The following is a 27,371-nucleotide window of genomic DNA, read 5'->3' as shown; positions in this document are numbered from 1 at the left end:
AAAAGTTTGCCTTCAGATAAATGTATCTTAGAGTCACACAGTTTTCAGCTAGATAGTCCTGGATATGTCTGTCAACAGAACAGCAAGTGCCTGCCTTTGAACCACTCTTATTCAATTGTGATTTGTTTGTGCTTCCTCAGAGGCATGGAGCTTCCTGAATAATTTGTTACCCTGTGTTTGAGATGAGGGGGTCTGTTAGGGAAGAACACTGTGCCCACTGCTGCTTCCTGGCAACTATTTTTGTTTTCAGTTGATGCAGTGAAGTTAACCATCACTTCTTAGTTCTCCCAAAAGCTGTAACAACATTGTAGTCACATAGTGATGTTGTGAGACAGTCAGAGCTCCTGTGTGCCCAGTCACCAGGAAAATAGGAAATAACACCCTTCTGCATAAACAAATGCCTGCTCTGTATCAGTGCAACTGGCTTTCACATCATCCTTGCTTTTCTTATTTTGCATCTGTGCATGTTGTGAGTATTTTGCCTCTGTGGGTGTCTCTTCCCTATAAGCACAGGACTGCTGACCTACACATTGCACCAAGATTTGCTTGGCAGGCATTGAGCACGAGGAAAAGGACTTCAGAGGAGTCCAAACACACCACCACAATTCCTTTTCTCTGAGAAAATGTGTCTTCATGCTCTAATTAAACAGCGCTTTGACATGTTTTTGCTGTTTTGATTGCCTTTGAACCTTAGCAGTGTGATAAACAAACTTTGCTTCCTTTCCTACCAAAAGCTGTGCCGCCTTGAAACGGTTTATGTCCTTCATTCTGATGTGACAGAGCTTAGCACCCTCTTTTTGTGGCATTCTACATGCGCTGACGCCAACAGCAGAGTGGAATGGCAGCTACCACAGTGTGATGGGTGATGAACCAGGGACGCTGGAGCTCTGATATTTTTTCGATGGCCCCTTTTAGGCCACTGAGGGCTCCAAACATTAAAGATTCCTCAGCCCTCTGCAGGTCGACACTGGTGGGGGTGCAGGGTACGTTCCCTTCTGATCACACCCAAGGCTGTGCAGACACTTCATGTGTGTGGGATCTGTGATGAGTAATCTGGAACAAGGAATGAAAGCAGGACAAATGGACTAAAACTACCAGCAAGTTCCCAAATAGCCTGTACACATTTCAAAGTTTGCTCATGGAGAACAGTAGAGCAGGTCCCATGGGGTGAGGTGTGCTGTGTGGGGTGGCTATGCCAAAACCACCATGTGACATAGGGGGCCTGCCCAACCTCCAGCAGTGTCCAGCCCAGCAGAAGGGACAGCATGGATGCCGGGGCAGGGCTCCAAGCAGCCCCACAGGCTGTGGTCATCTGAGGGCAGTGCCACACATCTGGATTTGTCTGTGGTGCCAGAGCATTCGCATGTGACGTGCTGAAGAGGAGATGGAGGATTGGCAAGTGATGCAGAGAAAATACATTCAGCAACACTGTTTTCTCTCTCACAATACAATGAGACCAGCAGGTAGACGTGCAGCTCCAGAAGAGGCTTATGGCTTATGTAATGTACAATGAATCTGCCCAATTTACTGGCATCATAAAATATGCAACAATTAGGCAGCTTGTTTTGGCTTTTAAGTTCATATGGAAGCATACTGTTAAAGACAACAGCACTTTCATTGCAGAACAGCTGTTTCATGACTTGTTATTTTTACCAGCGTTATTAACTGGCACATCTCAACATTTTGGGGCAGCCCCAATTTCAGGTGGGCATTTCAATCCAAGGTTTGAAGTCTTGGCCAGTGAAAAGACTTTACAGCATTTTCCTAAGGTGAGGGGTCTGCTTAGGGGGATGGACAAACTTCCAACTCTGGAGCCAAAAGGACACTCAGCTCTTCCTTGAGATGTCCACACTGTCTACACAGGACTCTGTGCATTCTGTAGAACATCTGGCAAAAGCTGCTATCAGCAGCTCATAAATTACAGCTCACGCCTGATGTCACAATTTCCATGTGAAAAATTGAAGGCTGATTTCAAACAATGTGACTCTGTCCCTTTTAATGTCCAGTTCACAAGTACCACAAAGCTTTCAGCCTTCTAGTTTCCATTCTGCAAATGTGAAAGAAAATTTATCTCTGGCAGTTTTTTCTGTGCCTGTTGGCAGGTGGCCCAATGTGCGTCAAATAGCAGCAATATGATGAGCTGAACTTATGCTGTTGCAACCCTATTAGTGCTGGAGGCACTGCACCTCAAACATATCAGAAACATTTGGTTAATGTCCCCAAACAAGTTCGGATTACATTGTTTTACTCCAGCAAGCACAGTTTTATTATAAGATTGTTGTTCTTCTGACTTCTTTGGAAGCATTCTTGCTTTTTTTTTTTTTTTTTGTAAAAGCCATAGACTAACAGGCCTTAATGGTAGAAAAATCTCTAAGAATTGGTAAATTCTTGGTTGCAGAAGTCACTGGTTTTTGTTAGGAGCAAGTTTCTTAGTGGTTTCACTTGCTGCTATTTAGTGTTGCAAAATTCAGTGTTGAAATCTGATTCTTCTAACACACCGTGCTGTCCAGAATGAGGTGAACACAGGGACACACCAATGGAACAAAAATCCATTGTTTTTCAACTCAGCAAACATTCTTTAGGCTCTGCAGGCACTGGCTTCTTCACTTCCTCCTACAGAAGGGAAAGCAGTATTTGAGTCATACCTCTTTATTTGCAAACAGTGGCAAGGTTATACCTTCTCACAACTCAGGTTTTTTTGCAGCCCTGCTGTTCTTTAAGGACTGCAGCCCACTGGGCACAGCTCGAGCCTTCACGACACTCCTAAAACATTGTAGACATCACAAGAGATTGGCAGTAGAAATTCAGCCTCTGATTAAGTGAAAAAAAATTTGAGGACTGGGCAGTGAAATTTGCAATTTGAACCAGAAAGCATTCAAAGGATTAATTTCCAGCTTTTATGGCAGTGACATTGATTTTGAATGAACTCCCCCATGGTTCACACTTTTTAGTATTTCCTTCGTTCGGCAGCTGCACTGTGCACCCAAATGCTGGGATGTGCATGGCGCATACCTGGTGTGTAACTTGCACGTAGCATTAGTTAATTGCTAAGCTGAATCACAGCTAAATACACAGGCTCATGTGAAGAGAAAACCCACTGGATTTGTGTTTTCCAACTGAAATAGTATCTGCATGTTTATATCTAAATTGTTCCAAGCTCTGCTTTGGCCTGAGGTGCTCAAGCTACTCCGAACCATCTGGTTCCAGGGACAGTAGCCATGTTAATGGTGGGAATACACAGGAACGGCTTCTGCCTGTCTGGTTGTGCAGGCATCAAGTGCAAACATGAGAATGCGTCATGGACACCCCAGCTCAGCTCTCAGCCATCTCAAACACAGCTGCCGAGGGGGTTCCTGGCTAAGGGGTGACCCTGGCTGAAGATAAACCCTTCATTAGGTGGGAGCTGACTGAGGGCTCTTAGCTGAGCGAAGGCCTTGGCTGAGCGGGGCTCCTGATCCTGGCAGAGTTGCTGGCTGAGAGGAAACCCTGCCTGGCATGGGCACTGACTGAGGAGCTCCTGGCTGAGGAGAGATCCTCCAAAACGCAAGCCCTGGCTGAGAGGGGACACTGCTGCAAAGGGCGCTGGCCGGGGGGCTCCCGGCTGAGGAGATGCCCCAGCCTAGGCGGGCATTGCCTGAGGGGCTCTTTCCGGGCGAGGGGGCCACATCCGGAACGTGCCGCGGCTCTCAGCGGGGCCCCGGCGAGGCCAGGTCCAAGTCTCCGACAGGCCCGGCCAGGCCCGGCCCAGCAGCTCCGCTCCCGGGCCGCGGCAGGACAGGAGGGCGCGGCCCGTGAGGCTGGCAGGGCGCGGCGGAGACGGGAAGGGCGGGCCTGGAGGGGCGGGAAGGCGAGGCGGGGCCGGGGCAGCGCTGGGGGACGGCAGTCGGGCGGCAGCCGCGGCTGGGGCGGGAGCGGCGGCGGCGGCGCGGGGTGGGTAGCGTCGCCCCGTGTTGCGGCATGTCCAAGACGCTGCGGAAGAAGCGGCACTGGCTGAGCAAGGTGCAGGAGTGCGTGGTGTCCTGGGGCGGCCCAGCGGGCCCCGACCCCGATCTGCTGCGCGGTGGCGCCGAGCGCGGCGAGTTCCCGTACCTGGCGGGCCGCCTGCCCGCGGGCGGCGAGGGCGCGGCGGGCCCCGCGCTGCTCTCGGGCAAGGCGCCGGCGCCGGGGGATGTGCTGCTGGAGGTGAACGGTACCCCGGTGAGCGGCCTCACGCACCGCGACACGCTGGCCGTGGTGCGGCACTTCAGGGAACCCGTGCGCCTCAAGACCGTGCGCCCAGGTAAGCGCCCTCCGCCGCCAGCCGCACCGCGGCCCTCCCGCCGCCGCCCAGCCGGCCGCGCGTAGGCCCGGTCGCGCCGGCGCCCTGCGGGGCGGCGGGAGGGCCGCGGCGAGAAGCGGCACCCGGAGGGAACCGGGGGGAAACCGGGCTGTGGGCGCCGCGCTGGGAAAGTTTCCGCGGGTTCGGGAAGGCGCCGCTGACGAGAGAGGTGATGCAGGGGGAGAGGCCGTCCCGCAGTCCCGGGGCAGCTCCGGGACCATGCTCGCTCCCCCGGCCCGTCCCGGTGGCCTCTCCCGAGGGTCCGAATTCCGGCTTCGCGGCCCTGCCGTGCGGTGTTTGTGCGGGTGTGACCCTCGCGGGGCTCCGGGTGACTCAGTGGCCCCCTGCAGGGTCTGGTGCCCGCGTGCTTCCTCTCGGAGGTGCAGGAGGTGTTTTCCGTGGTGTTTATATAATCCGCTCCTTGTATAGGTCCGAGGGCGGGTGAGGAACGGCTGGGATGGAGCACCGGAGTGCCATCGCTCCGTCCTATTGGTTTCCCATTTGGCAAAGACAAAACCCCTGAGAACAAGCTTCGACTGTTCTTTTTTCCACAGATTTGCATTATTCTTGAGTACACTTCAATTAACTAATGCTTGTGGTAAAATCATGTTTATCGACGTGCCTGTTAAATATCAAAGTAATGCTGAATAGTCGCACTTGCAGTTGCATGAGCTAATTCATGAGCTCCAGAGGTACCTACCACTGTCTCTGTCAGGCAACCCAGATGTAAGCCTGCTGCCTTATAGGAAGGTGTCTTGGGAAAAAACATTTTTCTTTGAATCCCAATGGATATCAGTATTTCTATAATTGGGGTCTACAGTGTTTTTCATAGAGCTTCTTTGCTGAACACTTGTCTTGTTCTTTTGTGACTGCTGAGTGCTGTTTGACTTGTTGTAACACATATTTTAAGTCGGGTTTTCCTTGTTTGACCACTAATGTAAAGTCATCTTCCATACGTGCTTCCATGAGCTGCTGGTCCAGATTCATGTAACTTGCTAAATTAAAACAACAGTCAAAAAAATGAAACAGAGCGCATCTTAAAAGCACCTACAGAAGCCTGGTAGGTTTTGAAAGAGGTCTTGATTTACAAAGTCGCAAATCCTTTCTGGAGGGAGAAAATAGAAAAGAACAAACAGCTACAAGTTAGATGCGAACTAAGAGGATTTTGAAAAGAGGGACAAATTGTATAAAATGGAAAATAATCTCTTTTTAAAAGAGAAAGCTTGTGGAAGATGAAACTACAGTTCAAAGGGATTTCTTGTATTTACTATGGAGGGAAATAGGGATATTCTTGTGCTGGGAATTTCTCTAACAGAGATGTCCAACTGTCAAAACTGGCAGAAAAGATTTAGAAAAAATTGCTGCAAGTAACAGTAGAAAATGGCAAGACCCAGATGATGTTCATGAGGACTTCCAGGTATCAACAGTAGTGTGTTATCTGTTCCTTAAATTCTGGGTGATGTGGAAGGCATAGGAGTGGAATATAGAGTACTGATGGGAAAAGGGTCCAGAAGATCAACAGAGGCTGGCTGGTGATTCCAGCAAGTTGTTTAAAATTTGAGTTAAGAAGGAGAATATTGGGCATGTGAACCAATACCACTTAATGAGGAGAGTGGGCTGCTTTCACTGGCTGGTTTATTCAAATCTGAGTATTTTGGTGAGGTGGATTTTCAAGTAAGCTTTCACTAAGGTATCACTGACTTGGATGAGACTTGCTGAGTGAGCATGGTTTGGCAGTGTAGCTGCCAAAATACAAGAGCAGAATTCTCCTGTGGCTTAGTAACTGGTTAAAACACAGGAATGTTTTTTTTTTTCAACAGAAGAAAACTGCTGCCAGAGTCTTGTAAGGACCTGTGCTGCTTAGCATAGTCATCCAGAGCTTGTAAACCCAACACTGGTGAGTTGTACAAAGAAAAGGAGCGTTTTTGTGCTGATTTTATGTCACTTTTGGAACAGATCAAACTGAATCTTCTGATGCAGCTATTTTTCCCGTACTGGAACATATGTAACACATCAGATGATTTTTGTAGTAATGTTCTCTGTTAGATTTAGTGTCCTTAAGTATAGTATTTTAAAACATTTGGTTGTTTTTTTGCAAGGCTGCCACAGCTGCTCAGTGGCAGTTTTCCAGACAGGGTATATGTAATTGGGGAAGTTGTTGACAAGGCATTCTCTGTGAAGACCTATGACTTTGAATTTGGCTTGCCTTTTGATCCAGAGCCATGCAAACCTGCCAAGTTTTGGGAGGCATCTGGGGAGGTGCATGGGACCACATGGGTGGTTGAGATGAAGGGAATGAGGGCCAGGAGCTGGTGGTTCCTGGTAGGGTTATAATATGTCTGAAGTCTCAAAGATATGTAATTGTGTCAGTGCATTTTGAGGTCCTGTGTTTCCTGATTTTCCCCAGTCAAAACTCAAATCATTATTTGAAAGGCATGGAGTGCTCTGCCAGCAGATTTTTGTGTGCCCGATGGCTCTTCAAGCTTGGGTGCTATTGGGACAGAAGTCTGAGGGGATCCAGTGTCAAGGGTTGACGGTGAGGAATTTGTCTCCTTGAATCTGAATTGTAGGATGTTTGTAAGGATTTGATGCTCACAGTCTGCTTTTGCATTTTAGAAGGGTGAGTTTGGTGCTCCATCTTCCAGATGAAGTCTGATGGCCTTGAACAGCAGGATCTGGACTGTTTTAGTTCAAGTCGTAATATAGTCAGTCCCTCATTAAAGGCAGTAACAGCTTTAGATGACAGCAGTAAAATCCGTCTGTGATACTTCTTGCAAGCTCACAGAAAATTGAAAGTGGAAATTTCAAGATGCTGTTTAGGCTTGTTTGATAAGACACTTGAAGGATATGAATGTTAATTTGAACACCATCTGTTAACTGCACGTCACAAATGATGGACCATTTTGTTGATGAAGAAATTTGTCCTTCCCATTCTTGTTCTGTCTTTATTACAGAAATACAAAATCAACTAGGTTGCATAAGACCTTTGAGATCATAAAGTCCAACTATGACCTAACACCACCTTGTCGGCCAATGCCATCGCGCTAAGTGCCACATCCATTTTTTTCCTTAAACACCTCCAGGGACAGTGACTCCACCAGCTCCTTGGGCAGCCCATTCCAATGCCCAATCACCTGTTCTGTGAAGAACTTCTTCCTAATGTCCATCCTGATTAGCTGAGGAAGGAGAACAAAACCAGTGTGCCAGGGCTGGGCATCGTGTCCCAGGTGAGGATGGTCTCAGGTGCATGCCCGAAAATCCACAGGTCCAGTCTCAATAGGGATTGACTCAGCATAGTCTGTGGAAGGCCGGTGCTGAGTACTCTGCCAGTGGCACTTGGGACTGGTGCTGGGATCTAAGCTGTCTAAATAAAAACTAAATACAACTTAAATTCTAGATGAACTTTGAGATGATAACCATTCGTCTGTTTGTGTGTAGTTCATGATCCTCATCTTGATTAGATGAGCAAAGCAGCCATACAGAGAGCTAGGGCAGCTTGTGCAGTGGGATATTTGTATGGATGTGCATGCAAGCTGCCAGGGGCCAGCTCATCCTAATGAGTCCATTTGTATTTTAGCCATGCTTGGGAAGTGCTGCTTTTCAGCTAATTGCCTGCTTACATGCATTCAAACAACTGCTGCTATGTGCTCAAGGACCTTCCCTCTCTGGTGTTACTTGGATTAGGGCATTAGCCTTGCAACAGGCTGGTGCTGCTGCAGGGTCTTCTATTTCCATTAGTGAAATAGAATATTCTAGTCATATCCATGATATTTGAGTGCTAAGTGCATTCTCTATAGGTACCTACTTTCCTTCCAGTACCTGAAGGGAACCTACAAGAAAGATGGATATTTTTGGAAGCACAAGTAGTGATAGGACAAAAGGGAACAGATTCAAACTGGAAGAGAGTAGGTTTACATTAGGTATTAGGGAAAAAATTCTTTCCTGTGAAGCCGGTGAGGCACTGAAACAAGTTGTCCAGAGACGCTGTGGCTATCCCATCCCTGAAGTGTTCATGGCCAGGTTGGACAGAGCTTGGAGAAATGTAGTTTAGGCATAGAACTTTGATGGTCTTGAACGTCCATTCCAACCCAAACCAGTCTGTGATTCTGTGATTTCATAAAATCTATGGTTGCATGCATATTCAGGGGCCCTGAGCAGCCTGAGCTAGCTATGGCATTGCCGCCCGTGGTGGGGAGATTGAAGCTGAATGGTCTTTAATGTCCCTTCTGACATAAACCGTTTTAGGATGGTGATTCAGAATTAGGCTGAAAGATGTTTGTGCAAATGAGATTGCTAAAATACTCATCAGTACAACCCTGAGTGCCTTCTTTCTTTATAGCAGCATGGTAACCAAAATACATCAAAATTAGACTGCAAACTTATAGTAAGAAAAACTACTGTATCTACAAGTTCCTCTTTCTGCAGGCTGAGTTGCCATATACTATATAGGATACCATATGTAGGAAGGAATGTGTTCTCCAGACTAAGGAGCTTTGATGAATACAGCTACTCTGTATTCTGTACTCTGTGGTAATTATTATCATTTCATGGCCACTATAAGGGGGATGTGGGAGGAAATGGGCAGAGTCTTATAGCTCTTTCACTTGAGCAGTGTTTCCAGAGCACATAGTTTGGTCCCTTGGTTTTGGAGCAAATGGCTCCATTGTGTCAAAACTGATCTTTAATCAATAAATGCAGCAAGATGTAAATGGATGAAAAGTCTTCTTTGGAGTAACTTTTTTTCAGTGCTCTTGAAGCTGTTAAACCATGATTTCCTATAGATTTGTTTCAGAGTCATGAAGTTTCACTCATGGCTGGTGCTTTCCCTCTGGCTGGGGCATTTATTCTGTGTCTCCAGTCAGGATTGCCTGGCCTCTGGTGAGTGTCAGTTTGTGCTTTGATTTTTTTTTTTTTTCCAGTGGAATATGTGGAGGGCATCCCATCTCATACTGACAGAACTGATGTGATCTTCTTCCAGTCCTTCGTGCAGTTTCCAATAGGTTCAGTACACCCCAGTCCAAAGCTGATGTGTGTTGTTGCTCTATGTGTGCTCAACCACTGTCTGCAGTTTTGTGACGTGATACCTCTAAGTGCCTCAGATCTCTTGTTTTATTTGAATTATGGAACATTAGTGCAGAGGATGAGAGGATTTGATACTCCTACCAAATGGATTTTTTGTGAGTCTGTGGTCTTACCTTCCCCAAAGAGCGTTCCTGATCAAAATCTAATATAAACTTACCATAAGGCTTACTGCCGGATCAATTTTTCTCGTGACTGTGATGACTCCCTAATGCCTTGATCCCTAAGGCCTCTGTTACCAGCAGGGAATGGGAATGTTATGACTTGGTTTATGCGTGGTGGGGAGTCCCTCCTCTGAAGCAGAATGAATGAAAATGGTGACAAATCCAGTGACTCAGAGCAGGATTCAGCACTTGAGACAAAATATTGGAAGCCAAGGATCTCAGGTTCATTTACATTTCCTCTTGTGCTTGAGGTAGGCACAAAGCCTCCATGTGGGGGTAAACATTTGCATGTTTAGCAATTAAGGCAGAAAGGAAGGCAAGCCACACTCCCTGGCGGTTTTCACAAAATTAGATGAATTCTGAAGGTGCCATGTTGAGACAGAGATTAGAGTACATACACTAGGATAATTTTGCCTCTCAAAGGAAAGGCATTACCCTAATTCTGTGTTTGTGGAATCTGGCAGTGGTCCAGCTCCACAATGGAAGAGAGGAATGTGTTACTCAGGAAGCCTGAGGAGCTGCGCAGCTAGCTCAGGTCCCACAGCCCTTGGTGGGTGCGGGGTAGAGGCTACTGAATGCTGCTGTGGAAAACTGCTGTCCCTGCTTGAGAGTTGATGGGGAACTGACCTGTTCTGGACTGCAGAGAAAAGATTGAGTCATTTGACCATGCTACAAAAAGCCCGGAGCATATAGGTCTGCTGTAAGGAATGGATATATCCCAGTTTAATCGAGTGAAGCTGTCTTGAAAAAGAAAACTGAGGGGGGAAATGCTTTCTGTTGAGGGCTGTTGTTTCTCTAAAACTGTCTTGTATCAGTTTGGGAACTGCCTGCACAAAAAGCTTGCACCTTAAATGTATGGGCACAGAGGACTATTAAGCACTAATACCACTGGGTATTTAGATGTTCATGTAATTTATAATCTTGCTTGTAATATTCCTCTTCATATAAATGTACTCTTGACATAGACCTTATTGCCTTTCACATACTTCCTTGTTTAAATTTTACTGTGATGAGTGCTGTGATAATGATTGCAGCAGAAATGCCCTCTAATGATTCTGCTATTTCTTGGTGTGGTCATTTCAGATGACAAGGAGGCCTCATGTGGCTTTTGCAACTAATTTGTACTTTTTTGTTCCCTTCAGGAGAACCGTTTTTTTTCCCCTGTTTCGATCCTTGATGTCTCTCAGGAGAGACCCTGTAGGATAAGCATTTATCTGGACTGGTGGCAGGACAGGTGGTGCTGTCTGTGTTTTCCAAACCTACCTCTTTGGGTCCCCTGTTTTAAGGGAATCACATTTTCACTGGGACTGTACAATCAAGCACTTGTATTCCAAATATTCCTGGAAAGAACTTTCCTTGTGCAGGTAGACAGTTTTGATTGAAATTGTTCCATATATGCTTATGTTCGGTTTTTACTAAGCCCCCACCAACCTTAGGTATCCATGCCAGCAGAGATCTTGCTTAAAATCCCTGAAGAATAATTTTGCTGCTACTCTGCAGTGGCAGGAGGGTTTTATCTGTGAATGAAGCCAAGAATGAAATGAAGATGAGCCTTTATTAGAAGTCATGATTTCAACAGCAGATTTCATCTCAATGATTTTTGTCTAGGCATGACTCTTCAGTTCTTGGCTGGCTTTAATGAAATGCTAGTCAGTTGTAGAAAATGGCCGTTTTATCTCAGAAGATACAGTGTCCTTAATTTTTTTAAGGGAAGTTTCATTTTGCTTTGATAAAACCAATACTTTGAAACTAAACTGTCTTTTTGGAAACTTCCTGAAGTAAACAAGTGGTGCTCATATAACTTGCTGTGCACTGTGCTCCTTTGTTATTGAAGCATCTGCTTCAAGTTCTTTCTCAGCTGCAAGACTTAAAAAAAAAAAGAATCTTAAAATGTGACAGGGATTGTACATTCAAATTGACAGGTGGAAAAATTACTTAGTTTTCATTGTTGCTCTGTTTTAAGATCTTTAAATTCATTCTTATTGTTTTTAATTCACAATGCTTCCTTTTAAGAAATATCTTGTTGCGTTCATGGGCTGTTAGTTAAATCGCTTCTAGTTTCCTGAACGGGAACAATTTTCTTCTTCAACCATATTCTTGAGAATACTAGATTTGAATTCAGAAAAATACTCTTTGTGTTTGCGAGTAAATTCCTTATGTACTTCTGCTGAACAGGAGGTGAGGGGAAAAACGCAGTAGGAAGATTGCAGGCTTGAATTGATCTGTTACATCATCACAAAAATCAGAATTCTTAGTAATTTGTCATCTCTGTTGTTAATTGGTGTTTGAATTTGTTTTAAATTTATTTTTTTGACGCCCTCTGTGGGTTTAGGATAAAAATGAGATCTTCTCCCAGGTCTATTTCAGCAGAAGTTGAATACTGTGGCTTTAAAAGCAGGAGCAAGTACTTCAGGTGGAAAGGGCAGTATCTTTGGAAGGGTGTATCAAGAGGACAGTAAAAATGCTAAAGGTGTCAAGGCGGTTGTAAAACCGGTGTAAAGCTGTCCCCAGTTGTTTAGGGTGCAGAAGCAAGTAGTTACACACAGCCATGTTCCATCATTAGTCCAGTGCAGCTTTCAATATGAAACACAATCACAGCAATCTTTTGTTCAGGCTTATATCACTGTGCTTATGCAACCTGTTAAAGTAATGGTTTTATGTGGAAATGTGATTCTGCTTGCAAATCACAGCCAGCTTGTTATTTGTAGCTCTGACAGGAAGCTTTTAAAGTGTGTTCTCAGGGCTACATTTAAAAAAGCTTGCTTAGAGCTACTTTTCAAAATATATGATTCTCAAGCCTGTAATTTTTTAATGAATTGGTGATTGCTCTCAGTTGAATGCAACTTCTTGAAAATATTGAAAATCACTAATGTGTTTATTATCCATCCTGTATCACTCTTCACTTGCTGAATAGTGTAGTTTGTATAGCTTGATCCATTGTAAATTATTTTCCTGCAATACAGTTAAGAAATTAAATCATTTAAGCACTGAATTGCCATGTCTCTTCAGTTACTTGTAAAAAAAAAAAATTAAGCTTTTTTTTTTTTTTTTTTTTTAAATTGTAGCTCTACGAGATCATGGTGCACTTGAATGATGGTTCTTACTGTGTTCTACTTCAGTGCTGTTTCATTATTACCTTTGGTAATAAATGCAGTCAGCCTGGCAGCTGGTGACTGATGAATATGGATTGGGGGTGCTATATAAATACCAGAAGTATTCAGGGTTTTGGAGTCTCAAAATGCATTTTCCATATCTGATGATTCTAACTTTTTTGGGATTCTATGATGTAATATTTAGATGACTGACTGGTTTGCTGTCTAGTTTAGTAACCCGTTTAAAAATATTGTGTCTCTTTAGTAGTTGTAGTTTAGTCAGATTTTAGGAAAAAACGTGTGTGATGTTTTGGGTGTGCACTGTGGATTCTGGACACTCAACATGTAGCAGGGGAAGAATGTTCAGTGTAAAACTTAGTGAATCTGGGCAGGAAAATCCCTCTCAAAAATTACATGAAGCACAAAGCAGAAGTGCCTATTTTCCTTTTCCTTGCAGCAGTTTCTGGAAGATCACAGCAAAAGTGTAACTGAAGCGGGAGTGAGGGCCATGTGCTGTGTCTGGCACGGTTCTGGTGTTTGTGCAGCTGGTTTTGCCTGCCAGCTTTGTCCCGCAGCTGAGCATAGAGGTGCATGTATGTAACTTACTTCTTTTGCTGACATTCTCAAAAACCAAAGCATGAACCCATTGATAAATAATTTGAACTTGGTGTAAGTGGATATGCTGATTAAGTACTTCTGTTGGGGGTTGAGAGTTTTTCTATTACTGTGTCAATTTAAAGAATTTTTCTCATTATCATGCAAATTGAGCTGGTCGGGTTACACCCAGGACCTTTGACGACTCAGGACAAAAGGGGTAGGTGGGAGCTGGGCTTTAGGAGGGGACTCGTGTTTTCGGGGAGCTCGGAGGAGGATTCCCCCCGCCTGGAGCCACGCGGCCTAACGCAGAAGAGTCAGACGGTCTGCGATCACCTGCCCTGCATCTTCCCCGTTCCAGCCTCCTGCCTCTGAGGACACAGCTGACCACCAGAACCCAAATGGTGAGCGAGGAGCTGCCCTCTCCAGCCCGCTCCCACCTGAGACCGGCGTGGCCGCTGCCGCCCCCTCCCGCCTCTGCTCCCGCCCACTCTCTGCAGCTGCCGGGCTTTGCTCTGTCTGCAGCACCGGGACCGAGGGCAGAGAGAGTGTGCCCACAGCTAAAGAAAGGACTGGGACAGAGTTATCTGTTCTGTTTTGTTGGTAATTTTAACAACTGCTGTTGTTTCTGCTTGTGTGGTTAGATATATTAGAGAAAGAGCTGTTATTCCTACCCTCTTATCTCTGCCTGAGAGTCCTTGATTCAAACAATTATAATACTTGGAGGGAGTGGACTTAAAAAGTCTCTATTTCAAAGAAAAACTTCTGCCTTTATCGGCAGACACCTGTCCTTCAAACCAGGACAACTTCCCTCCTGTACTAAATGATTTCTATGAGAAATCTATAGAATTTTTATATTATTTTAATTCTATGGATTTAAAAATTATTTTGACTCAATTTTTTCCCGAATAGACAACAATAACACCCAAACCACTTAAGCCATCCCCCTCTTCAAGGTTTCATTGCCTGTAAATGCAACTTTGCTTTGGTTACACACCAGGTTTGCCATGACCTTGTTGCAGCAAAAAGCAGCAGTGTGCTGGTACTATTCATTAAATGCAAGAGGATTAACATCCAGTTTATTTCCTCTAAAACCAGAGAACTATCAGGAAATAACTAAGCCCTAAAGTTTTAGGTTTGTAGAAATTATTTCCTCCTAATGCATGTACTTGGGGGGGCCAGGGGAGGAATTTCAGAATCCTGTTATGTAAAAGAGAGGCATAGGCCTAGGAATTATGTTTAATGGCTTGTTTCATCCTTTATTGGTCTAAATAATTCCTCAAAAATCAGCAGACCAAAAGTGCCAGGGAAGTATTTTTGCCTCTATTGCTGCAACTGTTATCTTTCAGTAATTTCACTAATCTTCTTTGCAGTGAGATTAGATTGGAAATGCTTTGGTGCAGGGAGGACTTGTTTGTGAAAACTGCTTGGTACTGTGAATGCCATGGAAGATCTGACATATTCAGAGGCCACTTATGCACGTACTTCTTGTTTTACATGGCAATAATATGCCATACATTTTGAAAATATTTTAGTTGTATATATTCCCTGCTAGATAAGATATGAACTGTGGATGGGTGTGTTCAGCTGGGGGTTAAACTACGCAGAACAGCTGAGGTAATAGTTTGTGCTGTGTCCTCTTGTACATTTTGAAAAAGGCAAATAGTTACGTCCTTGACAGACCTGGGTACTATTATTAAACCCTCTTTAGTGGTTTATTTACAGGCAGCAGGAAAAGAGTTTTACTTAATCCAGGGCCTGAAGTATTGGTCATGTTGTGGAATTACAGACTACACAACTTGACTCTAAATTGCAGGCTTTCCTCTCTGCCCTACTTACTCAGTCTAAAAAAACCTAATCCTGTGGATTTTATTTCCCTCTCTGTAGGGCAGCAGTGAGTAATTACTTTTCTGTGGTGAAGGTAAAGATGCTGGAAAAGTTTAATTAATGCTCATTAGGAGAAGCTACTAGTACCTAAAGGAATTAATTAGAGCGGGACTTGTTCATCAGAATAGCAAAGAAAATGCAGTGGAGAGACTGCTCACAGTGTACTGTGTGGTATATTTTTCTCTTCTGCAAAATGTTTCAGAATATGTGGGTCCTCAACAGCCAAGGATGTCTTTTAACTCCTTTAAAGTGTCTGGATTCAATATGAAGTTTGGGTTTATAGCAGAAAAAGCAGAAGAGTTACATATGTCTGCTCAGCCATAAGATACCATGCTGGGAATGCTACACTGTCACTTTGTTCAGGTGGCTGAATGGCTTAATTAATTTGAATATTTCATGTTAGTCTTTCTCCAGTAGTAAATATCTTGCAGAAGGTGTTGAGAGCATGGTGACAACTTGTTTTGCGCTCCAGGGACCCTCTGTAGTGCCAACAGGAGTGCAACTTAAATTATTTGCACAGCTCTTCATTTCCAGCTGTTAGCTGTCTGACACTGGAGCTGGAAGTTGCCTCCTAAAGAAGCATTGGAAGAATTCATGTTATTCCAGCAATTCCTTATCGGAAATACGAAGAATTGGAACTCTGCGGATACTGGAAAACTCTGTTACCATGCTGTGATTTTTATACCTTGAATAGATTTTGCAACAGTCAGCACAAATTCTGTAACAAAATACAGGCAAGACAGGTGTAGGTAGGAAGTCTGTAGTAGCCAAGTCTGGTAGGAAGCAGGAGGTAATTTACTTTCTCTGGCCTTTGCAGAGGGAGGGAACCTGGAATGAGCATGGAAACTGTTGTGTAGATGAGGCACTATTTAAACTGTGGTGTTGGACACTGCTTAAAATGGGGTTATTTTTATCAGACATTGGCAACAGTTCGGGAGCAGTGGAGGATGGGATCTTTGGGGTCTTTGTGAACCTTTTCACCAGTTTGAATTTGTACAAAAGTGTGGGTAGTGTGTCCACAGGGAAGTTCCAAAGTATTCAGAACTACCAATTGTTCTCTCAGTGAAAAGTTTACTAAAAATAGCAAAACATCAAAACACCATCTGTAATATGAGGTGTCATGCTGTAGGAATAGTAAAAAAGCTTTCTACATGAGGAAGTTTTCTGTGAGCTGTTTCTTACAGCGGCTGAAATGCAGCAAAAAGAACAAGGACTTGAATCACTTTCTGCTTTATTGAATTACCTTTAGGTGGCATAAAATTGGTTCTGAAATCCTTATTTATTGCCTTTTGGCAATTACATTTGTGTTTTTTCTATTTGAACTGTGTTCTTAAGATGTCTGCTGCTCTTCCTGATGTGGGGCTGCAAAAATGTTGAATATTAAGGAAATGGCAAAGAGAAAAACAGTGTTTTCAAAAAAACACCCAGTTCTTTGACAGAACTTTTTGTGTTATCTAAGGAATTTGAAATTTTGACACAAACACTGGGTGCTCAGTTCAGACTGCAATGATCTGAAAAGATTCAGCATTTGTTGTTACCTGGCAGTCTTAAGTTTTAAATGCAGAATGCAAGGTTTTTCTCAAATTCTAAATGCAAAGTGCAAGGCTTTCCTTATTTAACAAATAAGTGGAGATAAAAATAAAATCTGCTTTTTGAAGTCACAATGTGCATCTGGTTCAAATGCAAGAAATTTGAGCTATGCCTTCAAACTTTGCTGGACTGCAGTGCTGCAGCAGATTATGTTGAGAAGCAGAGGATATTTTAAATTTTGTTGTGCAAAGACTATTCTTAACCTGTGCGCTGGACTTGCACTGGTATTTTTTAAAGGAACAAATTATGCAGTTGGCCCTCTCCAGTCAGACCCTCTTGGCACCATAAACCTGCTGGGTGTCCACTGTGCTGAGCGGGTGAGAATGTGCTGTGTGCACAGCACAGCCTTGGCCTCACCTGGCTGCTCTAATGGTGCCTCTGGGAAAGCCCCATTAGTCTCTTAATAAGAATTTAATCTGGCAGGTAAAGACAAGCTAATCTCTGTTTCATCCCGTGATTTATTTGAACAGCAAGATGTCTAGTTCCTTTTCTTTGCTGTTGCCGTAGAGCTGCCAGTGGGGGCTGAACAATGAATTTGGGAATGTAAATGGATTTATTTAGTAACAATCAAGTGCTCACTATGTAATCGCTGCCTGATTCTGCCTCGATTTGAAGAGTAAAATTGGGAAGGATCTTGACTACATTCCAGTCATAATTTTTTGAGCTGATGAATGAGGTTAGGACAGGTGCCTGCTGTCAGATTTGCCTGATGTAATTCTTACGCTCGTAGGTGCAAAGTGGGTTTTCATCACATAGCTGCATGTTTTATTATATTGGTCAATTGGTATATATCATATACTGGTATTCAGACCAAAATGTAACCTTTTAAAACACTTACCTTCAGGTTTGTATGTGTCCTAGAAGTGAGGAGAAAAGGGAGTGTTTTAGGTAAGAACCATCTAGTGTGGGTAAAAAAGCTCTGTGCTCTAGGGAGCATTTCAGAGAGATTACTGCAGTACCTACACGGTCAGACAGGGATTATAGAAAAGAAATAATGCAATAAATACAGGAACAAACTCTGTGCTGTTAGTTTGGATGTTCCTGTTGAGGTGCACAGCCATAGCTGCCTTCTGCTTAATTGCGAATTGTGAACAGAAACCGGATTTGGCTTTGCCTTCAAAGCTTTCTCTTCATTTGAAGTGCTTTCTTACAAATATTCCATTTCTATGCCAGTCTTGACTTTAGTGAGCTCTTGAAGCAAATATAAATGACTCCAGCCTTTGCAGGCAGTTCCCTACAGACGCTGGCTGGCGAGCTTCCCAAGTGGAATGCACTGCAGTCTGAGAGCATTGAAACCTCAGTTATTGTAACTGAGGACTCTTCCTGTCTCATGACCTAGACTACATTATTATTTCACTTACAACTTTCACCTTGTGCCAAACTTTGTTGGGCAAATACTATGTTAAAGAATCATGGAATTGTTAAGGTGGAAAAGACCTTTAAGGTCACCAAGTCCAGCCATCAACCAGCACCACTAAACTATGTCCTCAAGTGCCAGATCGACATGTTTTTTAAACACCTCTAGGGATGGTGATTCCAACAGTTCCCTGGGCAGTCTTAATTGAAGCTGAAAGCAACTGGTGCAAGTTAATCACTGAATTTAATGGCTTAGCAGCCAGACAGTTGTCACAGACATCTGCTGGGGAGCAGTTGTTTGCTGCCCTGTTCTCTCGACTTTGATTTTTGTTCACTGCTGAAATGTTTATTTTGTCATATTGGTACTTGGAGAAGGGCTAGTAGGTATCTTTGAAGCTGGCCACGAGTGATTGTGCCATTTGTACCCTTACTACAGCCCTGCAGGATTTTCTAAAATCAGATGGTTTAGGCTTTTGAAGTACGTTTGTACATGGCTTATGCTGGAAATCATAAGAGGGAAAATGAAAATACTGTGGACGTGTTGCCCATGTTCTTTATCTCTGCTTTGACTAGTTCTAGATTATTGTATAGAGTAGTGGAAGAAGTTTGCTCTTAGGTTAAAAATAGCTCTGGCATTGCCCATGGGGAACGACCTATCCATAGGTGAGAAAATACTAATACATGCCAGCTAGAACTGAATCCGCTATACAGATGACCACTTAAAGAGCAAGTTTTCTTCTAATGTTGAGTAAATTCTGATTATGAAAATCAAATTTATCCTTTTAATTTAATTTATCCGTTTAATGGATAGGGTCTTTACCCATTTTTAATCTGCCAGTCTCTTGAATGCAGGTGTTCTGAACACTTCATTGCAGAAGTGTTTAATGGAAGAAGATCATCATATTGCTGTTATATTGGGGTGGCTGTGTGCGTGGCCAGGAGTTGGACTTCACCATCCTTGTTGGTCCCTTCTGGCTCAGGATATTCCATGATTCTGTGAGTTAGTTATTAATCTGAAGGTTTGCTGTTGGTTACCAACTTCATTTTCCACATACTGATGTCCTCTGTTGAGACACTTCTAACTACAGATAGGTAAGAAAAACAAAGAAATCCTGAGAAACAGATGTTGCAAGACGAAGTACCCAGCTGAGTGCTAACAAAATTAATCTTATGGTGATTAGTTAACAATTCCTTGGCAGGCAGAGGCATACGTAAAACAGTAAACACAGCATAGGGAAATATTAATATTAATTTAGGAAAAAAAAAAAAAGAAATTTCTGAACATTAAATGTTGGCAGCATCAGTTTGACCATCTGTGTCCCTGAAGAGCTGACTGTATTGTGGTCACACCAAGGTCAGTCAAGGTTATTTTAGAACTGTTTTTAGACATGTATTCCTGCAAAATGGTAGTGGGGAAGTGCATGGATTTTCAACTTAAATGCTGTGTCAGTAATGAGGAGGAGTCTGTCAGCCTCAGCTGGCTGCGTTTGTTAGAAATTCCAATCACTGTGCCAAACAGTGAGGTGAGCACCCCTGGCAGCTCTTTGAACGAGCTGTGGCTGTCAGAGGGATCCTGCAACACTCCCAGAGACACCTGGAAGCTCATCAGTCAGCACCTCTAGTGCATTTGTGCCAGGCTGGCTGCTATGATCTGGGTTCTTGCTGGGAAGGGCTGTGATGGGATGTGCCAATGCTGCCTGGGCAAGTCCAGCATGCTTGTACTTCACTAGAAAGCAGCTGGATCTCAGAGGCTGAGCACTTCCTCTCTTGGCATCCAGCTCCTCACTGTGCATTCCTTGGAGAAAGTACTCTTTCATGGTCCATTGAAAATCCTGGGTTCCATAACTAAAAATAAATCTTATTAAATGAATAATGGTGAAATTATAGGGTATCTTGTGCAAGCAGAAAGAGAAATTCTTTTCATTTTTAATAATATGTGATGATTAAGTAAGCTTGTAGGGAAATGGTCTTCTTTACTTGATTACTTCAACAACAGCCTGTGATAAAAATTGTAAACAGAAGCTTCCCCGCAAAATTGGGTTATAATAGGATTGGAGTTCATGTAGTGACACCAGATTAATGGGTGTGACAGATCAATGTGGATGAACATCTCTGCTCTTTCTGGGATGCTGTGCTGCACACTGGTGTACCCCTGGTCCTTGGATGTTGCAGCAGACTGAGTAAAGCATCCCTCAGTGTAGAATTGCCCTGTGATCTGTGTGAGTCAGGCAGTGACATTAGTCATGGCTAGTGCACATCTGGAGTTGCAATGATTTCACTGACTGCCTATGTTGTGCAGTGAGCACTATGGGGGGGGTTGTTTTCCAAATAAACTGTGAGATGTCTCTATTCAATACTGCTGTGGCACAGCACCTCTGTGGGTTTAATCAGAGGAATGCTGACCTGGCACATAGATCTTGATGATTCCAGGCTCCTGGGAGTCCTCTGGAGTGTGGTGAGTCCCAGCAGTGCTGCCTGAAGCATCAGCTACCCCTTGGGAATGCTGCAGCCCACCCTGCAGCAGTGCTGGAATTTCCCAGGCTCCTTGAAAAGCAAGTTTCAGGAAGCTCTAATTCCTTCATAAAAGTTGCATGATGACTTGTGTTTGTCAGAGCAGGAATTGCCCCTTTTGTCTTTGTGCTCAGGGCATCTCTGTGCTGTTGGGACCTTGGTGGGGGTCTCATGGGAAAGTGGCATTGAAGAGCCACTGAAAAGCCCTTGAGTGGCATTTCTGTATGGCAACGATCTGTTACAAGAGGTGCAGGCAGTGCAAAGCAGATGTTCAGGATGGGGCTGGTATTTAAAAGCCCAATTTGTTATTGTGTGAATTAGTTTATAGGTCCAGCTATGATGATCCACACACTGCTGCTCACTGACACAGCTAGAGGATACCTCTGCTGGGAACATTTTCTGTTTTCCGTGGTGGATGGTCACCCTCGAAGTTCATCTGCTCCCAGAGAACAGGCATGCAGCATCTTTGTCAATAGAGTATCTTTGTCAGACTCCTGCCCTGCCAAGCTCCACACTGAAGTAGTTAAGTGGGCATAGAAGTTATGTAGAGTATAATTGCATATCTTGCTTCCTTTGGAAAGCAGGCTAAAAATAAACCTGTCCGTGATTTGCATAAATTCTATTCTGATCTGAACACTCAAAAAAATAAAAAAGGTCTTGGCATGTGAACACGTACCCTTCTGTTGGGAAAGCAGTGCCAAGTTCCAAGTAGATTAAATGGCTTGTGTAACAGAGAGCAGCTGCAAGGGCATTTTTCTTTGGGGATGTGATTCTGGGGATGTCATTCTGTAGAGCTGCATGCTGCTGAAGCAATGAGATATGGTGTGTTAGACACACACCACATCTGAAACGTGATGCACTCTCTGGGCAAACAGACGGATTGGCAGCTTCTGCTAAACACTGTGACGGGTTAATCTGCACAGGTGCCCTGTGCGGTTGCTTGTTGTGGTGTGACATGGGATAATATTAAATGTCAGTAAGTTTAAATTTGCACATAAGCTGGAGATTTCCAAAGGGAAGCATTAATATTAGAACAGTCTGGGGACTCAAGTAACATTTTGTTCAGTTGGATATGTTAATTGTGCTTTCCAGACCAAATGGGTTTGTTTGGTGTCTCAGTAAAGCATTTTCTCTAGTGTGAATAAATTAAAATCTCACATTGTAAATTTAAGAGAATTAATGGAAGATTATTTATAAATTGGGGAAAACAAACATAGTTAGCCCTAGGAAAATCATCTCCATGGTTCAGGTTACTTGTCTTTGTTTTGGTGCTCCGCTTTTGAATTAAGAGCAGACTAAATGATTTCTGTATTATTGTAACCTGTGATAGCTACAGAGGACTCATATTTCATGGCTGTAAGCATCTGTATTCGACTCCACAGTATGAGTGTTGCAGTGACAGATACTACTTACCCAGAATAGCCTTTGTAATGTGTTGAGCTGCACAGTAATTGAAACTCAGCAAGGCCTTGAGTGCATAATTAAGAAGTTTTAATGAAGTGCTATTATTAAAACAATTTTGTATTTTAATTTTTTAAAAATGTGTTTGTGTGTTACAAATTCTGATTGTTGTTTTGATGGAGCCCATTCATGTGTTGCTGTATAACGGCAGCTGCGTTGCTTGCCTGATGGTTTGACTAGATCATGAACAGGAAATGGCCTCAAGTTACTTTGGGGGTGGGGTTTAGATTAGGTGTTGGCACATTGTTTTTATGGGAAAGGTTGTAAAGCTTTGGAACAGGCTGCCCAGGGAAGTGATGGAGTCACTGTCCCTGGAAGCGTTCTAAGAAACGTGTGGATGTGGCACTTGAGGACATGGTTCAGTGGTGAACATAGTGCTGGTTGATGGTCAGACTTGATGACCTTAGAGCTCTTTTCCAACTTTAACAATTCCATATTCTATTCTGGTCAGTGTATTTGATCCATCTGCTGTTGTGATGTTTCCTCTTGTGCTTTACGCCCCTTTCTTGCCTAGAGAGTCATAATTAGATCTCGCAAATCACATTTGGTTTTTGTGAGGTGTTTCAGAAAGTGCCTGGGCTGGGCTCAGTGATTTTTCCAGGCATCCTTGTAAATAATTTTCTGTCTCAAACCTGACAGTGGCAGAGGCTCACAGGGTACAATTTTATCTGGATTCTTGTTCTTTACCATCACTGTCAACACATCTGACTTGAAATGAAAATCATGGATCAGTTTACCCCATTTTTGAAAATACAGCAAATCTTTATAAATAGGCAAAACATTGTTAATTGGTTCAGTGTTTTTTCACTTCTCAAGAAAATATCAAATTAAAGAGAAAAAAGTCTCCATCTGTAATAAAAAATATCGAACTTCTCTTGTGTAAAGTTCTTTTCCATTTTGCTTCCCCACTGTTAAATTGAAGGAAATGGTTATGTTTGCATTTTATTTGATACCCATTCATTAATTTAAATTACTTGAGTTCTGCTTATATCTCCTCCAGTGTCCGATCTTCCAGCAGAAACAGCTGCACTGACCTTTGAGCCTTGCTGCTCTCCTATTTAATAAAGGTGTATTAAAATACTTGGCATTATCAGAGTAAACCCTGTTCACTGGTAATTCTTCTGACTGTATTCTCATGGTAAATGGATTTTTATGTGCATGCAATGTATTACTGTAATCATATCTGATACTGGTGTGTGAAGCTGGAGTCTGAAAGTTGGAGCTACTTTACTCAAAAGAATTTTCATTTTAAAAATCCTTAAGGTTATAGACAATTCATTAGGCTATGCAAGTTTTTTTGCTGCCAGTGCAGCGCATAAACCAACTTAAAATGCTGCCTTTCTGTGGAAATCATCCACAGGGTAAGAATGTCTACAGATATAACAAGATACAGAGAAGAAAAGTAGAGACCCACGCTGGAACCTTGTAACTGAGTAGTTGTGTTGGTTTCACGCGCTTGGGGGAGGGGTGGATTTACCTCCGAGCAGGCCCCTGGAGCTGGGAAGTGGGAGGGGCTCTCCCGTCTCTGAGAGATTCCCCTGTGAGCTACTGCCACCAATCAGAGAGCTGATTTGCTGATGGACAGCTTGGGAAACCAATGAAAAGTTATTTCGCTTTCACAAATCACAGTGAATCAGCTTTGTTCGGTCTCTTTCGGCTTCCGGTCTCCGGGGGTGGTGGTCCCCAGCCGAGGGCTCCGGCCCGGCTCCGGGCTCGACCTGGAGTCCGGCCTGGTGCCCCGGCTTTGCGGGGGGCCCAGCTCGGCACCCCGGCTCTGCTGGGGGCCCGGCCCGGCCGCATGGTCCGGCCCCCCCCCGCTTCCTGAGCGCATGGCCCCGCGCGGCCTGGAGCTCCCCTCTCCACGTGGCATGGCCGAGCAGGGGGGATCGGGGAGCCACCAAAGGCTCTCCCTTCCCCCTTCCCTCTGCGTTCTGAGAGAAGAGGCCTCCAGCTGCCCATGCTGTTTCTTTACGATCTGGATACAATTGTAACTTCTTCATGCCTGGATAAGATCCTCGATTTTCCTAAGCTCTCCTGAATGGGAAGGAATAAAGCTTGGAGACTTCAGAAGTCAGCGCAATGAAGATAAAGTTCCTGGTGGGAAGAGATTGAAAAGATGTAAACTAATAAGTAGCTTAAAACCTTTTTGTGGGCTGAGGGAATGGTGACTTTACTAAAATTCCTTTAAACTGTAAAATATACTTGGGGAAGTTTGGATGCTTGAGAAGAAGAACCTTATTTTTGCCTTGGAGAAATAAGAGCTCTCTGTTCTGGGACTGAAAAGTGAACAGAGACATTTAATAGAGAAAGAGATGACTTTTGTGCCTCGGTGAATGAAACTCTCTCTGTCTTGGGACTGGAATAGAGACAGACATTTGATGGTGAAGAAGATGAAGAGAATCTTGTTTTTCAGCAGCCTGCCTTTAAAAGTACTACCCCATGTGTATAACATAACCCATTGCACAGCTCTGAAAGGACTGTGACAGAATGGGAGAAAAAATCATAATCTGCAATATTTTTTTCCCGGGCGGATGTGGATTGTGAAGGTAAAAGACGCCCCCTAAGCCATAACCAAAAAAATGAACTTTTCTCTCTTAAGTAAACTGAAGTGATTATTTGAATGTATCACTGACTGAAGTACTCTCTGTATGTTTGTTGGTAAGAAATGCTAAATAAAGGGGAGAAGGAAACAATCTAGGGACCTTATTCTGAATATTTTTTTTTTGTGTGTTATTAATAAATTTCTTCTTGTACCTTTCTAAGTTGTAAGCCTGCCTTGTCTCTACTCCTGGGTCCCGTCTCTAAAAAAAATTAAATATATTAAAGCTGGCAAATCCAAGTCACACCGTGACAGTAGTATTGCTGCTCTACATATGGGTTTCCAAATGCAGCTGGTCTCAATTTCCTACTTTTTCCTTTGTTCCGAAGTGGTGATGGCCCCGCCCTGCCCTGTGCTGGCTGGGGATGCTCTGCGGGGACATGGCTGTGTCCTAGGAGCAGATGGGAGGGAAGGGAAGAGGCAAGCATCTGCCTGGAGCTCTGCTGATGCTCTCCCTGCTCAGAATGTGTTCTGGCATGTGAGCTGAGTGCTTGTGCTTTTAGGTGGTTAAAAAAAAAAAAAGCTCTTTGTTGTTGGTTGTGCTTGGACCACAGCTGCCCTCTGTGGGTGCAGGGGAGTGTCCCCCCCATCCTATCCGTGGATAGTTTGGAGCTGGCAGGGAAATGAGCTCAGGGTAGGTGGCAAAAGGTTAAAAACCTCTTGGTTTCGCAGTGCTGGATCACAGAATCCCAGAATGGTTCAGGTTGAAAGGGACCTTAAGGATTGTCTCATTCCATAGGCAGGGACAGCTTTCCACTAGACCAGATTGCTCCACGCCCAGTCTATCTAACCTGGCCTGGAACTCTTTCAGGGACAGGGCAGCCACAGCTTCTCTGGAGAACCCGTGCCAGGGCCTCAGCACCCTCCTGGGGAAGAATTCCTTCCCTCTGGCAGTGGAAAGCCATTTGCCCTTGTCCTGCACTCCAGGCTTATTTTTCACTTCCAAGCTTCAGTGGTTCTGGTACATCTGTGAACAATGGCAAAGTGTGAACTGCATACCAAGTGTTATTTTCATACACCATCCAAATGGCACTGACAGCTCTTATTAGTTTTTTGTTTGTGTTTGTTTGTTTGTTTGTTTGTTTGTTTGTTTGTTTGTTTGTTTGTTTTTATGGCAGATCAGGAGCCCAGCCATAGATACTCACACTCTAGAGACTTCTGTTACAGTTAACTTCGTTGTTTCTATACAGCCAGAACTAAAATCCAGGACGATTGCATCCAAGCTCCCACTGTTTACATTTCACATGTTGTCCCTCTCAGCTCCAAGTATATTTTGGAATAAATAATGCATGATTTGCCAGTCCTTATTGTGTTTCTCAAATATATTTTTGGAATGTGCCTTCCAAAGGATATTTTTGTTAACTTCAGAGCTTGAAATACTTTAATGATGGAATTTCATGAGCAAACAATTATATTAGCTTTCCACTAGTTAACCTACAGTGGCCTTATTGGGAGAATCTTTCCAACCCTGTAAGATTTCAAGGAAACAGCACAGCACAGAATGCTGGGATATTCAAGAATATGGAATAAGAAACTTTGAATCAGTGTTGGGGGCTGAGTGTTTTTCTATTATTGTGTCAATTTAAAGAATTTTTCTCATTATCATGCAAATTGAGCTGGTCGGGTTACACCCAGGACCTTTGACGACTCAGGACAAAAGGGGTAGGTGGGAGCTGGGCTTTAGGAGGGGACTCGTGTTTTCGGGGAGCTCGGAGGAGGATTCCCCCTGCCTGGAGCCACGCGGCCTAACGCAGAAGAGTCAGACGGTCTGCGATCACCTGCCCTGCATCTTCCCCGTTCCAGCCTCCTGCCTCTGAGGACACAGCTGACCACCAGAACCCAAATGGTGAGCGAGGAGCTGCCCTCTCCAGCCCGCTCCCACCTGAGACCGGCGTGGCCGCTGCCGCCCCCTCCCGCCTCTGCTCCCGCCCACTCTCTGCAGCTGCCGGGCTTTGCTCTGTCTGCAGCACCGGGACCGAGGGCAGAGAGAGTGTGCCCACAGCTAAAGAAAGGACTGGGACAGAGTTATCTGTTCTGTTTTGTTGGTAATTTTAACAACTGCTGTTGTTTCTGCTTGTGTGGTTAGATATATTAGAGAAAGAGCTGTTATTCCTACCCTCTTATCTCTGCCTGAGAGTCCTTGATTCAAACAATTATAATACTTGGAGGGAGTGGACTTAAAGTCTCTATTTCAAAGAAAAACTTCTGCCTTTATCGGCAGACACCTGTCCTTCAAACCAGGACAATCAGTCACCACCTTGACTGAGGATCTGAAGGCATTATCCTGTGAAGGCTGATGTTGAGCACCTATTAGTTTTTAGTAATGAGTGATCTAAATCTGGAGACTTAAAAGTCAAAATTTATAGTTATTGGTGGTTCTTGAGTCAATTTTGTGTTACTGACAAAAGAAAATCCCCAAAGTCAGCTGGGATGTACATTTTGTAATGGAGTTTGTGGTAACCTTACTTCTTAAATCTGGATATATGGGTTTTTATTTCTTTCACTAGTACTGTAAATACCCTGTCCGTATTTTGAGCACTCTGGTAAACGATTTATTAATAGTGTAAGGATTATCTCTACCATAATTTCTGTAAATCAGACTGCATTACCAAGAATTTATTGGATGGCATGTAGCAAGCTATGACTAAATAAGCCTTTCAATGTAATCCTGTTTCAGGTAGTAAATGAGTTTTGTTTAATGCATTATTGTGACTGTGAAG

The 27,371-nt window shown here is 43.8% G+C and overlaps 1 protein-coding gene across 5 annotated transcripts in view; it reads left to right on the top strand.

The window, feature by feature from the left end:
- The first annotated feature begins 3,882 nt into the window (after window positions 1-3,882).
- The window catches only part of MAGI3 (membrane associated guanylate kinase, WW and PDZ domain containing 3), a 61,318-nt gene continuing 37,829 nt past the window's right edge, over window positions 3,883-27,371 (top strand). For 2 of the 5 annotated variants that reach the window (XR_008842360.1, XR_008842361.1), the window contains exon 1: window positions 3,883-4,279. Coding sequence is in view for 2 of the 5 variants with exons in the window: in XM_056511303.1 (XP_056367278.1) it covers window positions 3,958-4,279 (322 nt within the window). In the remaining 3 variants the exon portion in view is untranslated. Of the gene's footprint in view, window positions 4,280-6,090; window positions 6,216-27,371 lie in introns of those variants that run through there. The other 3 variants (XM_056511303.1, XM_056511301.1, XM_056511302.1) reach the window with 3 other exon arrangements.

Source organism: Oenanthe melanoleuca, chromosome 26, assembly GCF_029582105.1.
Source record: "Oenanthe melanoleuca isolate GR-GAL-2019-014 chromosome 26, OMel1.0, whole genome shotgun sequence".
Classification (NCBI taxonomy): Eukaryota; Metazoa; Chordata; class Aves; order Passeriformes; family Muscicapidae; genus Oenanthe; species Oenanthe melanoleuca.
This window is presented reverse-complemented; position numbering and strand designations above follow the sequence as displayed.